This window comes from Dipodomys spectabilis, unplaced genomic scaffold (genome assembly GCF_019054845.1).
Source record: "Dipodomys spectabilis isolate Male_0828 unplaced genomic scaffold, ASM1905484v1 ptg000026l, whole genome shotgun sequence".
NCBI classification, from domain to species: Eukaryota; Metazoa; Chordata; class Mammalia; order Rodentia; family Heteromyidae; genus Dipodomys; species Dipodomys spectabilis.
Genome location: NW_024870703.1, coordinates 5646459 through 5662396, shown reverse-complemented (window position 1 = coordinate 5662396; position 15938 = coordinate 5646459). Strand labels below are relative to the sequence as shown.

Here is a 15938-nt window from a genome sequence, read left to right as displayed (position 1 = left end):
CAAGGTAATGAAGGAATGTTCCATAAGGCTGAGGGGAGGGAGAGCCAGCAGCAAGATTGCTGAAGGGTCTTATGGGACTGGTGAACTACTTTCCACTATACCACAGAGTGCTTTCTGCCTGAGAATCCATTGTACATTTCAGGCTCGTGTGTTTCTCTCTCTCTCTCTCCCTCTTTCTCTCTCTGCTGTGCAATTTCTTTGTTAGTTTTCTTAGCTGAAGGCAGAGTTGTAGAAACAGGCTAGCTGCACACATACAATAGTTTAAGCCAAACCATAGATTATGCTGTTGGGTACTTGTGGAATACAAAGCAAGAAGGGTGCCAGTGGGCAGAAGTCAGTCCTAAGGAAAACCCCTTGATCCATCTGGTAACATCTTGGATGTGGGGAATATCTTATGCCCAAGGGAAGTGGCCCCAGAGAAATAGGGAGAATGAAATGCTTGCTTGCAGGAGGCACTCTCCCTTTTCTTGCGGGGCAGATGATTGAACCCAAGAACGTGTATATGTTAAGCAGGCATTCTACCAGTGAACTACATCTCCCCACCTTATCTCATCCCTTTCCTTCCTGTCCTGCTTCCTCTATCTTTCTCTCAGACAACTTCAAGCAAGAGAAAATTCTCCATCCTGGGCTGGTTCATCTCCTTAAGGGCTGACCTAAATTAAAATGTGGCCAGGTGGTCCCTCTTTCCAGACCAAGAGGGTAGGATTCCAAATTCTCTTCAAATTAAGTGTCCTTGGAAGGTTAACCTTCATATATCCAACTCAGTGAGGCCTTCTGAGCCTGCTGGAGGATCTGCTGGTTGGCATTTGGAGGACCACCACCCAATGTGGAGTGTAGGATCCAATGGTGTAGGATCCAATGAGTGCTGACTCCATCACTGAAGGGTACTGGGCATGCATTAACATTCATTCATGAAGAGGCTGTGTCTCGTGCCACATGAAATAAGGCCATACCCACTTCAGGAGACTTGTTTCAGACAGATGAGTGAGAATTCTTTGTTAACCAGAAAGAATTGCCGGTAATGTTGGCTAGTTGTAGCAGCAGCAACAGTAGTAGCGTCTCAACCTCTGAGGCTAATTAGCTCCTTAGCTGGTATCTCTACAGTGTTGGGAGTGAGGCAGTAGTGGTCCCCAGGGGCCACAGAGAGCAATGGACATCCAGACTAAAGCCCCTAGCACTGCTTATTTTCTTGCTTTTTTTATGGGTCAAAGGGCTACCCATAAAGGATATCACTATACTGGATATAGGGAAGGAAAGGGTGGAAAGAATGCTACTTTTACATGGAGAGAAGAGGATCTGCTATACACGGCATGTGTAGCTTCTCAGGACTGGATTGGAATCAAAGTGAGACTCCCATTTCAGTATAATTGGTCACCACTCTGCAGATGTGTTAGGCTGGCTATAAAGAGGAAGCCAGAGAGAACCAGTGCTGAGTAAGGAAAGCAGATTGAGCCCAGATTGAGAGAGAACGTATACATTTGGTTTCCTTTCCCGCTGTTGCCTCCCTCCGCACCCTCTGCCAGGGCTCTGTCTTCAGAAATGGTGACCGGATCTGTCTATTAAAACTTTCACCATGAGGCTGCTGTGGGGGGCTTCCTAGAAATTGAATACAGATCGTGTGTGTGTGTGTGTGTGTGTGTGTGTGTGTGTGTGTGTGTGAGAGAGAGAGAGAGAGAGAGAGAGAGAGAGAGTACCACAGTTTAAACTCAGGGTCTCACACTCTTGCTTTGCCTTTTCTGCCTGGTGGGGGGGGGGTGAAGAGGGGGGGCTTTCTGTCTTGATCAAGATTTCAGCCTCCTAATTAGGATTACAGGCATGAGCCAAGAGTGCCCAATTCATGTCATTTTTTAATTATAAAAAATAACTTAGAGGGTCTGGGAAGGTGGTCAGTGGTGGAGTGCTTGCCTTGCATGCATGAGGCCCTGGGCTCGATTCCTCAGCACCACATAAGCAGAAAAAGCCAGAAGTGGTGCTGTGGCTCAAGTGGTAGAGTGCTCGCCTTAAGCACAAGAGCTGAGGGACAGTGCCCAGGCCCAGAGTTCAGGCCCCATGACCGACAAAAGAAAAAAAAAAGAAAAGAAAAAAGAAGGAAGGGAGGGAGGGAGGGAGGGAGGGAGAGAGGAATTAGAAAGTAATATCTAATGTAAAGGTAGCTTCAGAGTGTTATTTACAACAGCTAAAAATTGGAAGCCAGAGCTGAACAGGGCTGGTCAAATAACATTGTGATCTATGAACATATATTTTGCTAGCTGTTAGGAATGATTTGAAAAACTTCTTAATGTGATATGTTTAAAATTTTTAAAAAGCAAATTACAAATCCATAAACCCAGTAAGATCTCTTTTCTTTAAACCTTTCTGTATCTGTAAAGTTGCCTATACCAAATATGTACAATATTACTCTTATCTCCACCAACACATTTTTAAAGGAAAAGATCTATTAGATGCTATGAAAGAGGACAGGGAATATTTGTTGAACAGAACTAATGACTAACAGACATTTTACCTACAGGGTAGTCCTGTCCATTGCCCAGTCTTCTTCTTACATCTGCAATCTACTACAGTAGTTTCTAGTGAGCAGAGACAGGAGTCATCAACTACTCCACAAGTTTCTTTATGTTCCCCTCGTCTACCTCCTTTTCAGTTAGGTTATAGCTGCACCATTAGTTAAGGTGAATAAACCATGGGTAGAAGTGAAATTTATAAGTCCAGGCCTAAGATGTTGAGCACTAGAGTGCTCCTCCAGTCTTTTCTTCCTGTACCAAGGAGACCTTACAGATCAACCAGCTGTTCCAGGTTATAGTTGGAACAGTAGCTATCTGATGAGTCTCCATTAATTGGGATTTCTGAGTAGCTGTATAGAACAGTACTTTCCCCATCTACTACCTACCAGCTCTTCATGGACATGTAATGTGAATAATATTAAATCTTTGTTGTATGACAAAAGAAAGAAAAAAAACAAAAAGGTCTGTTAGCAAAGGCTGAGTTACGAGGTATATAATGAAGGTCTTTTCCCAGTTGAGATGCACATCTAGCACTGGCTGGTTGTCAGTGGCTCTCTGTTTGTGTGTCCTTATCAGGCCTTGTGAGTTTTGTTCTACTTCCCATCTATTTCTATGCTTAGCTTTCTTCCTCTCTAAAACAGGAATGATGATAGCTGTTCCTTCTCTCCTACCATGTAAGAGTCTCATAAAATATAATATGTAGCACAAATGCAAAGTATTTTGTTCACTAATATGTTATTTAGAGTGGCCACTGTCTTGTTCTGTACAGATTGCTAGAACAAAATAGCATAAGCTGAGGACTAGACACTGGGTAGACCAAATCAAGGAACTAGCAGACTCAATATCTGATAAAGACTCTAGTCCTAGCTCCCAGAATGGCACCTGATTTGTTGCCACTGAAAGGGATGGGCCTCTATAGTGCATATTAATCCCATTCATGTGGGCTACAGCCTCATTTCCTAATCACATGTCCAAGGCCATACCTCCAAAGGCAGTCACATTGAAGGTGAGCCTTTCAACATAAGAATTTGAGGGGAGAATATTGAGATTTAGACTAAAGGGCTAGCTAGTGAAGGAAAGCTGATGAAGCAAAGCACAGGACGGTTTGTCACAGCTACTCCTGTCCATGCACACCTTCCCAGCTGGGCTGGAGACTCCATATGTCCTTAGATGACGTAAGGACCTGGGTATCTGGAGCCCCAGATGGACTTCTTGGTAATTGAATCTGTTGCTCTCTTCTCCAAGGCTGCCTGCAGCAGAGGAGGCCAGCAGATAAGCATCTCCAGTCAGCCCCAAGCAGAAATGACCATTAGAGGGCCAAACTGGGTGAGCCTCAGACATTACTGTCAGCTCTGAATGCAGTCCAGGCCCTCCGCTGCAGGGACACTGACCCTCAGAGCCAGTCAGGCAGCTGGGGGCTGAACCCTGAGGAGAGGAATTGCCTGTGAGACACTTTCCAGGACTTTTTCCACAGGGAAGGGATGGGTGAAAACATCTGCCCCTACTTTGGCCCCTCCAACCCTCATGCCTTCCCTCCTCTTTGTCCCTTCCCTAAGGTTGTTTGATGTCTCACTCTGTGTTATTAGTTCTCTGTTTTAGCGCAGAGACCATGCCCCTCACAAAAGGTGTGTCTATTTAAAGCTTATTGATGTCATTTTTGCCCTTCTCCAGGTCTGTTTGATCTGCCTCATTCCTCCTGAATTTGCTAATTTATTATCTTCCATTTCAACTGTCCATAATATTTGATACCTTTTCCTCACTATAAAATAGATGCCTCTGACTAACCACTACTGCCTTTAGACAAACATCAGAATGTTCCCAGAAAGTTGGCCACTACAACACTGCCTTCATCAAAAATATCTTTACCACTCTTTGGAATTGCATGTAGAAAATTCTTTTGAGTTGCCTTGTCTTTTTTATTTTGTTTTTTGAGTGCCTTCAGTGACAGCAAAATCTAATCAGTTAAGGGTACATTTTATTCTTTGAAAAAACTACAAACTTTCCAGTATAGTCTAGTGACTACAGAGTAGCTAGAGATCATCTGGGATTGAAAATGATGCATACAAGAATGAAGTATTGAGACTGATTTTCTTTTGTGGCTCTGAAATTAATTAATCCCACTTAGAGTAGTGGGATTAAAATTATAGTTTTGTCTGGAAGTGACTGTTGTAAAGGGTAACCATCTTTTATGTGGAACTGGCTTCAAATTTCTATTTCCTTATTTTTATCACCCTCATGCTATAGTGATACATTTACTAAAGTAATAGCCTCATCCTAGATATATATCATATGATGGTGACTCCAAATTTACTGGACACCGTACATGGTAGAGGGAAGGGGGTGGTTAGTTTTAAAAGTAGACCTGGGTTTTCCACCTGTGAGTTGGCATGAGCATAGAATTGTACCACCAACTAGTAAAATCAACCAAGTTGGTCTAATTAGCTCCAGTTCTTCTCCCCAAGTTTTGAAATCCATTCTACCTCCAAGGGAAATAGGCATGTGGTTTTGATACCCAGATAGCCACAGGTATTTAGGCCTGTGAATTCTTACCACTCTAAAGTAAAGAGCCCATAGCTAATTAAGAAACTAACTTTCATAGTGCAGTTAGTGACATTTAGGGAGTGAATGTTATTTTTCAGGTATTTTTACCTGGAAGTCAGAAACCAGTATCATCTTGACCAATATTAAGTCACTATATATTAATGACTTAAGCAGGGACCCATTGCCACACTTATAGCAGTGACCCAAAAGTCACATGTGGTCTGAGCAAAGGTTTCCTGGTTGCATTAGAGCATAAACAAGGCTTCATATCCCCAGGTTCTACATTCTCTGATTCAGCCAACTACTGATTTAAAATGCTTGGAGAAAAATGTTGTCTATATTGGACACACATACAGACTTTTTCTTTGTTATTTCCTCCTAAGCAATATGATATTGCACATGTTTACACAGCACTCATATTGTGTTAGACACCATAAGTAATCTAAAGATGATTTAAAGTGTATGAAAGTTGCTACACTATGTAATGATACAGGACTTGTGGATATCTATAGGATATCTACAGGAGGTCCTGGAACCAATCCTTAACTAATATCAAGAGACTGACTATACTTAACATTTCTGGACAGTCACTTTTGTTTTGTTTTGGTAGTACTAGAGTTTGAACTCAGACCCTCATGCTTGCTGCTCTGTTGTTTGAATCATAGCTTGCAGACCTTTTTGCTTTAGTATTTCAGGTAGAGTATTACATTTTTTTCCTGGGCTGACCTTGGATAGTCATCCTCCTACCTTTACCTCCTGCATAACTGGGATTACAGATAAGAAATACCACTCCAGGCTTGTTTGTTGAGATAGTCTTGTAGCTTTTTTTTTTTTTTTTTTTGCCCCAGTTGGCCTCAAACTGCAGTTCTCCAACCCCACCCCTGCCCTAATAGCAAGGATTAAAGGTATGAGCCACACCACCATAGACCTTGTCCTTGTTTTGTGCGTGTTTGTGTGTGTGTGTGTGTGTCCTGGGCTTTTTTTTGCTCAAGGCTAGTACTCTACCATTTGAGCCACATCTCTATTTCCAGCTTTTTGATGGTTAATTGGAGATGAGTCTCTTGGATTTTCCTTTCCGGGCTAGCCTCCAATTTCACTCCTCAGCTCTTAGCCTCCTGAGTAGATAGGATGACAAGGGTCATGACCCACCAGCTCCCAGCCCTTGTTTTATCTTTTGACCAATTACCTGATCTTGAAGTGGTTGCTTCCTGTAATGTGGATCAAATGTTTCAGAGCCGCATGGATTTCCAACTTGGGGAGAATAGGTATAAGTTTTTGCACTTATAACAATAATCCCAGATCAAAAGCTACTCATTTTCTAACTGCAGTATGATTAGACACTGCTGCATGGTTGTTTTATGGAGCACTGTGAAATCACATAACACCCCAGCTTCCTAATCTGACTTCTAAAGTTCTAGGTATATTACTAATGTGAATGACTGCTTATTTAAAGGAAGAGCTAACCTCACTCCAAGGAATCTATATCACTCTGTCTTTTACAAATCTTAAGCCTTCTCTTCTTTCTCTAGCATAGGCAAACAGCCAATTCATGAGACAGTTTCTAACATACACTAGTCATGCAATCTGGCTGTCAGTGGCAAAGCTTTTGATTTGAGATTCAAAAGAACTAAGTTTGAGAAATCTTTTTTAGCAACTGATTTAAAGCTCTATTAATCTTCATATCCTCCCCTACCAAATGGAGATACTAGCTCCTATCTTTTAGGATGGCTATGTGAATGAAATAACACAGGTATATAAAAATATGCTCCTCAAAGGCTGCTAAGGGTGTTGCTATTTATTCTCCTGAAATTCTGTCTCCCACCACCCCCCACCCCATAGATCCATATCCATGTTTGTGACGACAATTTGTGTTTTTTAAACCCCCTTTATTGTGTATTGTCTGTACTCATTCCTGTGCTAGAGGAGGCAGCTGGCAGGCTGCATGCTCCTTGAGAGCAAGGGCTTGGTGCCTCATCCACACTCTGGTAGTCCTGGGTCAAATCTGAACTCAGAAAATACTTCTGGGTATGCAAGAAGACATAGTAAACCATGGCCACATGCAGGCTGTGTATTTCTTCCCTATACCATGTGCTGTGCAGGGTCACCTGTGGGAGCAAAAAATCCAAGAAGGCTAGGAGGAGGAATTTGGAGCACAATTTTTCTTATCCTTGATAATGATCAAGAAATATTGTAAGATTAAGTATCATTTTAATAGAAGCCAAAGAATCCTACTAATATGATAAGTTTAGGATTATTACTTTATAAAGAAAAAGAAGAAATCTGACCTACTATAGTTGATTCTAGGACCCATCCAGGAAATACCAGGAAGGGCAAGTACTTTAGGAAATGAAACCCTTCATTGGCCTGAGATGTAGAACCACTGATACAAAGTGCTGGGCAGGATTGGCCTGCTGGACATATTTTCCATTTCCAAGACAGTTTATTTGGTGATGAGGAACAAGTGTATGGCTAGTCTTAATGTGATATGACTAAAGCTCAGGTTAGCCAAAAAATGGTTTTTATTATCTCTCTGCCATGATGATTTTCATGAGAGCTTTCTATTGCTTCCATACTCATTCATTTGATCAATAAGACATGAGATTCTGCCCATTTTACAGGCAAGGGTTTCAGAGCCTAGAGAATGTTTTTCCTTCTCCCAAATCTGGACAGTATATTAGAACCTCACCTTACCTAATTTCCAGTCCCCCCTCCTCCCACACACACCTGCAATCAGTAATGCACATGTATTGGTTGGGCTTGGGGAGGTCTTACCTGCACCTTAGTGTTAATTATCCTTGCTCTTCAGTGTTGCTAATTAAATGATTGCAGTGTCCAGTGTGACAGGTTTTTGTTTGTTTTTCTAAGACTCAACATTAGACAGACATCTCTGGGCTGTGTCAAGATTAGCTAGATAATCTAATTAAAAATCATACTAAGTCCTAGAGTGCAACTATAAAAGCAGAGTAGCTAAATGGAGGGTTTAACTTTTAGTCAAGGGGCTGATGAAAGTTCTGTCTTTTTCTAAATGGTAAAATGTTATGTCTTTCTTTCTTGCTAAAGCCACTGTCTCCTTCAGTTATTGCACAAGGAGGGAGGTGGAGGGTCCTGGTCCCTAGGCTAGTTATCAGCTAGAATCAGCTCATTGCCCTAGGCAAGTTAACTAACTGGTTGGATCTCTGAAATGAGGGCACTGGCAATGCCTACCTTGCTCTCTTCATAAGGTTGCAAGGATGGCATTACACAGGGTTCCCTGTGTAAGTTTTCTCAGAACTTCTAAGAACCTGATTACTGATTCTAAGCCCTCCAAAGGGTTATATGTGATCTTGGGCAATTTCCCTATCTGTCAGTTGTAAAAACAATACCTATCATGCTGGCTGTGTTGGTAAGAAGATAATAACAGAATTCTTAATGCAGTGCCAGATGCACAAGTAGGTGTCAATAAATGTTTATATGGTAGAATGAACATAGCAGATCTGAGATGGCTAATGCAGCTGTCAAGTAGAGCACTGACTCTAGATAGCCTTTTCCCCAGCTGATCCATCCTCTGCTTTAGGGATTTTTCTTCTCTAAGTCATGGCAAAGGCAAGGGGAAAGTTTGTGCTCTAAGATGTTGCTGTTAATGTCATAGTCTGTACAGCTTAGTATCTCTGCCCTGAGATGACTTCTTTAGATGCAACCACTATGACTAGATTAAGAGATGATGCTGTTGTTTGAATGAGAGGGTTAGTGTTGGACAATGGACCCCAATAATTCTTTTATGTTTGTGGTTCTTTTCCCTTCCACCTTCCTTCCCTGTATCAGAATGCCAACAATATTTTAGCATCCCTCAATCCCCTCAACCAGAGGTCAAGGTGAAGATGAAAATTCAGAGGACTAATGTACAAACTTGCCCTTAAAATCTGGTCACAAAAGCAAAACCAGCCCCCAAGAACAGGTTCTGAGATGGTAAGAATGGATGGGGTATAAGAGTGTGAGCCTTGAGTAAATGGAAATCTGGGAGAGGAAAGGAAACAAAGCTTAAAGAACATAGGACAGGGAGGTAGAAGAAAAAATTCACTCATTTCACAATTTCTCTGAAGGTTCTTCCTGACCATCACCAGCTGTTGGACAATTCTTCTCGCAGTCTGAATTATACGATGTGTAATCCATGCAGAGAGCTGGACGTTCTGTCTTTGAAAATGAAGTATGTTGTAAAGTCAAAACAGCGCTTCTGCCCCAAATCTTGAGGGGGTGGCAAGGCGTGTCAGCATTCCGTGAATCCCAAAATACTGATTTTCTGTTGAGATAACAGGCTGCAAAGCCAGACAAAAGGAGAAGGAGCCCTTGGTTTTGACAATTTCTGAAGGCAGAATAGAGTAAGAGAGCTAACACTGAGTAGATTAAGGCCTTGAGAGCCACAAATTGCATTGGACACGTTCTACAAAAAAAACTTGTTTCTTTATTAAAACAAGCAATGTAGGTTATTTATGGAAACTTTAAAAAATATATATATATATCACTAGGGAAAACTTTCTCCCCTAACCTCACTACTGTGCAACTGCAAAGTCTTTAATTAGAGTCAAGGCAGTCACTGATGGCCAAGTGCCTGGATTCTGGAGCCCACCTGTCCAGGGCAAAACTTCACTTCCCTGTTTTTGGCTAGTGGCCGTGACTTATATAACTACTATGACGGGATTGTCCCTTCACTTTCAAATTAGGGATGAGGATAGTGATATTTCTGAGGATAGTTTTTCAGGTCAAAACAAACAGTATTACTTAAAATAATACCTAGAAAATATATAATAATTATTTGTTCACTTGCGGATTTGTTTTTTTTTTAATATTTTTTATGTTTCTAGGCCTTTTTCATCATGTGTAGGAAGTATCATGTATAATACACAAATTTCTACAAAGATAGGATTGTCATGTTGTGTTTAGCAACCTTCTTACTCTCATGATCATCTTTTCATGGACAGAGTTTTTTGGGGGGGGGGGCGGTTGTGGGGCCTGAACTCTGAGCCTGGGCACTGTCTCTCAGCTCTTTGCTCAAGGCTAACACTCTACCACTTGAGCCACAGTGCCACTTCCAGCTTTTTCTGCTTATTTGGTGCTGAGGAATTGAGCCCAGGGCCTCCTGCATGCAAGGCAAGCACTCTACCACTGAGCCACCTTCCCAGCCTGCATGGACAGATGTTTTCTTACTGCTAGCTAATATTGGTTGCTTGCAGCTGAGGTGGACCTGGTGCTACAAATTTTACATAAATTATCACATTTAGTCCTCATAATAATTCTGTGACGTAGGTACTGCTATTACCATTTTTACAGAGGAAGAACCTTAGGCCAAGCAGTTTAAATAATATAAGTTTACAGAGCTAGCAATTACAACCCAAATACCCTGAATTTATTTTCCTGTGGTAGAACTTGACATAGGCCTTATAAGAAGACTCAATATTTATTTAGGACTTCTAAAAAAAAAGCAGATTTTAGACTGTCATAGTTCTTCCATCCTACAATAAAGAGGAAATGGACATGGGACAGGCAATTAACCCTTGGCAGGACTGCACTTTGGGACTATAGCCTGAAGCATGTCTAATTGTTCTTGGGATATAGTGGTGATTTCAGTTGTTACTATGGAAACCACTTTCTGATTTTAAAAGAAATAGAATCTAAGGTCCAGTCTTGGGCTTAATTTTTTTTTCCAGAGTTCATCTTATACTTGAAGCCTTGAAGCAGGCTTTCATCTTGTTCTTTAGCACTTCTGACAGAGCCATCTGACCCAGTGATCATAGCTTCTTCCCCTTTCTGTTTCTGGACATTGACCCTTGCCCCCAGATAACTTAGGACCAGTTCCAAGGCATTGCCAATTAACTAACCAGCATATCTTTTCTGGCTTCTTTTGCTATAGTAAGCTCTACACTGGATATCATAGAATGCCAGAGAGGAAGGCCTCTGAGAAAATTCCAACACACACAAAAGTAGAGCCAACAACGTAAAGCAGGTTGTGCATGGCTCCAATGACTGGTATGAGCCCAGATCAGTCCATTGGGAGAGTTGGCTATACTTTAGTTTGGGGGGCTATGGGTATAACTTAACCAGGAGTTTGATAGCATGACAGTAATCTTTATAGACTAATCCCTTGTCTCTCTAGGAGCAACTCAGAGAGGAGGAAGGAGAAGTCTCGAGATGCTGCCAGGTGCCGGCGTAGCAAGGAGACAGAGGTCTTCTGTGAGTTGGCTCATGAGCTACCCCTGCCTCACAGCGTGAGTTCCCACCTGGACAAGGCCTCCATCATGCGCCTGGCTATCAGCTTCCTGAGAACACACAAGCTCCTCTCCTCAGGTAAGACGACAAGTCCTCAAAGCTGGCATGGGATTCTTGTCTACATGTGGCTACATCTTGTCTACATTGGCCCTTGTGGCACCAGAGATGTGAGACCTTCTTCCCAGACACCTCACTCTGAAAACATCCACTCATAGGAAGGTTATCACCAGTGCTTCATGTAAAACAACAATGGCCTCTGTAGCAACAGCCTTAACAATGAATATGCAGGGAGGAGGAGGGCGAGAAGAAGACAAAGTGAACATGGGCACTGGGAAGCAATAAGGTTAGACCCTTACACTCCACACTTGAGTCTGCAGGAAGTGGAGTTGTTTTAGTTCTTGTTTGCCAGCTAGCTCTCTTGTATCCTGTTCAAGCTTTTCCCTCTTTCTAGCTGGTTAACCCAGGCAGATCATTTGGTCTCTCTGATCGTCCATTTCCTCACCTGCCTGATGAGGCTAGACCTAATAACACAAGGGGTCTGTGAAAATTGATGTAGACAATAACCTAGCTATGCTCATGTCCATTGGGGAGTGCTTGGCAGATGAGAGCATCAAGCATCACGCCTCCCCAGTGAACCCAGCACATTTTCTCCCTTCCTGGTATCTCTGCAATCTGCAGTCCATAAAAATGTCTGTTTCTCATAAAATTACATTCTTAAAAAAAATGTTTTTCCTATTAGTCCCAGCCTGGAAGAAGAGGCCTGAGAAGTTTTCCAATTTCAGATCTTATGCGACAGTCTTGTCTAAATTGTCAGTTCTGTAAGGAAATTGAGCAGTGTAGCAGCCAGTCTGGCACCACAGGTGGGCAGTGTCTGAGGGAATGAGAGAAATGGAAACCCTTAAAGGGAAGGGACCATTGCAGTTCATTTTCAGATTTACTGAGGGAGCCAGTTCTGCCATCCTGTTGTGAGGTGGCTATTCTGGGAAAGAAACCCTGAGCAGAGGGAATCCACTGTGAGACAGGGAGGCCAGACTGACCTGTTCTATTCTGGGTCCTGAGCACAGGAAGGATATAAGAAAAAGACCTTCAGAGGAGAGGATGGCCTAAGGGTCTGGAGCCTGAGCTGCAAGCCAAATAGACTGAATATGCTCACAGAAAAGAGCAACAAGGACACAGATGCTGTGCATATAGGACAGAGCAGTGACAGATTCATAGTCATAGATGCCCCAGACAGGAGCAACTACAGTTGAAATTCTGCAAGGCTGGGGTTGCTGGATAAAAGAAAGGCTTCTGGAGACTCTGGGTACCTCTTCCTTTTAAAGAGGTTTGCCTTCTTGGAAAGCTGAGAAGACAGATAGGGATTTTCAGTATTCTGCAAACCTGTTCGGGCAAAGCTGTTGATAAGAGTTATGGGCTTGGGAAGAGAGCCAATCTCAAATCCATGTTCCAGGAGCTGAACAGGGCAGACCATGAACAGTGGGTGGGAAGGAAGTCCTCATGCATTCAGAGAATGGTCCCTGTCTTTCCTCTTGGTGTGAGGTCTTCTTATCCATGCTTAACCCCATGTAAACCTGGTCCACATCCTCATTGGTCCTGAGAATGGCTTTCGGCCTGAGTTGACAGCTGGTGTGATCCCTCCATGTACTAGATGTCCTCATAGAGACAGGACCACAGTGAGACAGGACCAAAGTAACCTCCATGGGGGGTCACCCATCCCACCTCAAGAGGTGTTGAACATTATGAGTACAGACTGCCTCCCCTCTGGCCAAGCCCTGCCCCAAACCTTCCAGAATCCTCAGTATTTTAGCCCTAGACCTCTCTGTTCCAAGGAAATAAATGTAAAAAGTTTCAACCTTAGGCCATCTGGTCCTGGCGTCCTTGAAGGAGCCTGGGGAGGATGAGATGGGTTATCAGCCCTCTCTTTTCCCTGCCTCCTCTCACAGCCTCTTGCCAGACATTCTCTGGACCATTTGTTGCATCTGTTTTTCAGAAATTGTATTTTTCTTTGTAAATCATACTTTGCTTATTACCTTACAGAATAACAAAAAGGAGCATAGGATTTATGGGTAGATAACCCTGCATTGGATTTTCCCTGTGGCTGTTTTCTCCTTGTGCAACTTTGCATGCATTTCTTTCCCTTTTTTGAACTTCTCTTTCCTCATCTTCACAAAGAGAATAATGATACTTAACTGCAGTGTGGCTAGAGGATCAAGAAAATATAAAAGAAAAAATTATTATGAAACACATTGATTTATAGTAAGACTCAGCTTCTGGAGAAGGGGGGTGAGAGAAACCTGTCAGGATGACAGGGAAAACCTGTCATCCCAGCATTTCGGGTGGAGGCAGGAGAACTGAAAGCTTGAGGCCATCCTGGCCTACATAACACTAAGGATGAGACCGAATAGTAGAGCACTTGCCTAGCATGTTCAGGTCCCTTAGTTCAATCCTTACCACTACCAAAAACAAAAACAAAACATTTCCAAGTCAAAACAAACCACAAAATCACTATTTAAGCATTTCTGACAAAGGTGAACAAGCCCCAGTTAGGCTCATTTTTATAATAGGAAATAGCTAATTGCGTACCTCAGAGTTCAAAAGGCTAAAAAATACCAGGTCTGGCTTTAGAAAAGTTTCTTCTTTACTTAGTAACACACTTCCCTTTGATTTTCACAGTAGGCTCTTGTGTGTGGGAATGTTGGAGAGGAAACTTCAACATTGAGATTTCAGGCTGTGGGTTGGGGCCACCGATTGAGATTCCTATCACAGGAAGCAAACTGAAACAATAGCTTTATGATATTTGCTTCCATGCTGGGCTGAGGACAGAATAACTCTGACAGGAACATCAGTGGAAATACCACTTGATTGTCTTAAATCCTCTTTCAAGACAAGCCCTTCAAACTGTAATACTTCTGCATTCTAAGAGCATTAAGCACTGGTGAACATGCAAAATGTGCTTTCCATTCTAAAATTGCTTTGAGACTTCCTTACATTCGTATCAGGTAAAAATCAAATGCATTTTATCTAGAGTCAGCAACATGAAGCAATGTCTATAGGGAAAAACGGCAGGTTTATTCTTGATCATGGTATTTGCTTAGTCTTCCTAGGAGATTACCATTTCCCTATCTCTAGACCACTAAGGAAAAGGCATTCCAAAGTTGAGGCTGTGAGGTGGGTGCTAGCAACTCATGCCTGTAATCCTAGCTACTCAGGTGGTTGGTCTATGATCTGAGGATCACAGTTTGAAGCCAGCCCTGGCAAGAAAGTCCCTGAGATGCTTATCTACAAGTAACCACCAAAAAGCTAGCAGTAAAGGTGTACCTCAAGTGGTAGAGCTCCAGCCTTGAGTAAAACAAAGCTAAAAGATAATACCCAGGCCTTGAGTTCAGACTCCAGTAGTCACACACACACACACACACACACACACACACACACACACACACACACACACACACACACACACACACACACACAAAGTGTGGCAAATGACTTTAAAGCTTTTACTATGACTTTTCTGTGCAGAAAAAGTTGTACAAGGAAACCAAAATTGTGGCAGCAGATAATGGTTTCTGGTGCTTTGTCTTGCCCCACTTTCAGAGTTGTTTTCTCTGGCTTTCACTCCAACTTCTTTACTGTCCCACCCCTTTGTCCTACACACACACTCCAGATCAAGGCCTTTTTCTGTCCTGTTGGGAAAGTAGCCAATAATTTGGTTCATGCAAGGATGTTAATGGCTAAGAGTAGCTAATGTACAATCTCTCCTAGAAATACTGACCTTCTTCAGGTATTCTCTGAAGCCAATTCATCTTCTGAAGAATAATACACAGATGGAAAACAGGATAAGAAGATATGTAAAAAATGAGGGTGTTAGTGTCCAATGGTGGCCTTCTGGGGCTTTCCAGAATCCTAGGAAGGTCTGCTGGGATACAGTTTTCTGCCGATGATATGGTGGAGCCTAAGGTTCAGCTAATGATCCAGCAGATGACGCCCAATCCCCTTCCTTGTTTGTGGGTTCACTTGAGACAGGAGACAGGAACTGAGGCAATACTCCAGGCTCCCCTCCCTGAAGGGGAATGGGAAGGGGACGAGTTTAGGCAAAGTCCTTGAAAGGAAAGACCCTGTGATAACCAAGTGCTAAACATATCTGAAGCAGGAAGGCTGAAGCAGAACCATTTTCAGAATAAAGTAGTCCTGGAGCTTCTTGGAGAAGGAAACATAGAGGGAAAATGACCCTAGTAGGGTAAGATTTGTAGCCAACATCCTGACCTGTAGCACTTCTGGGTCAGCCTGGTCTCAGAGACCTAGTCAGGAGCTCTCTGTTCTGCCACCTGCCCACCTTAGAGGGCCAGCTCCAACTGCCCATGGCATCCCAGCCAACAAGGGTGGTGCTGCCTGAAGGAAATGAGCAGTGCTCCGGAAAAAGTGCTCTGAAACCTCAGCTGTGCGTATCCTGGCTGTGGGGAGTCATCAAAGCCTGTTTACTGGGGCTATTTTTAGCATTAAAAAAATCTCCTTGTGCTTCCCAGGCTGAATGTGCTCTCCTTTAGCAGAGTACCTCTTTTTTCATTTGGAGTAGAACCCTATGGCAACCTAGGAAGCAAGTAACCAAGACAATATGATTAAAAGACCTACTTTGTTGTACACCTACTGTGAGCAGGT

The 15938-nt window shown here is 42.7% G+C and overlaps 1 protein-coding gene across 2 annotated transcripts in view; it reads left to right on the top strand.

Annotated features, from left to right (window-relative positions):
- Positions 1–15938, top strand: part of Epas1 (endothelial PAS domain protein 1) — a 90552-nt gene that overhangs the window by 38472 nt on the left and 36142 nt on the right. The window contains exons 2-3 of one of the 2 annotated variants that reach the window (XM_042675559.1): positions 9122–9225; positions 11170–11360. In XM_042675559.1, coding sequence (XP_042531493.1) covers positions 9179–9225; positions 11170–11360 — 238 coding nt within the window. In that variant the 5' untranslated portion in view covers positions 9122–9178. The remainder of the gene's footprint in view (positions 1–9121; positions 9226–11169; positions 11361–15938) is intronic. The other variant, XM_042675560.1, reaches the window with a different exon arrangement.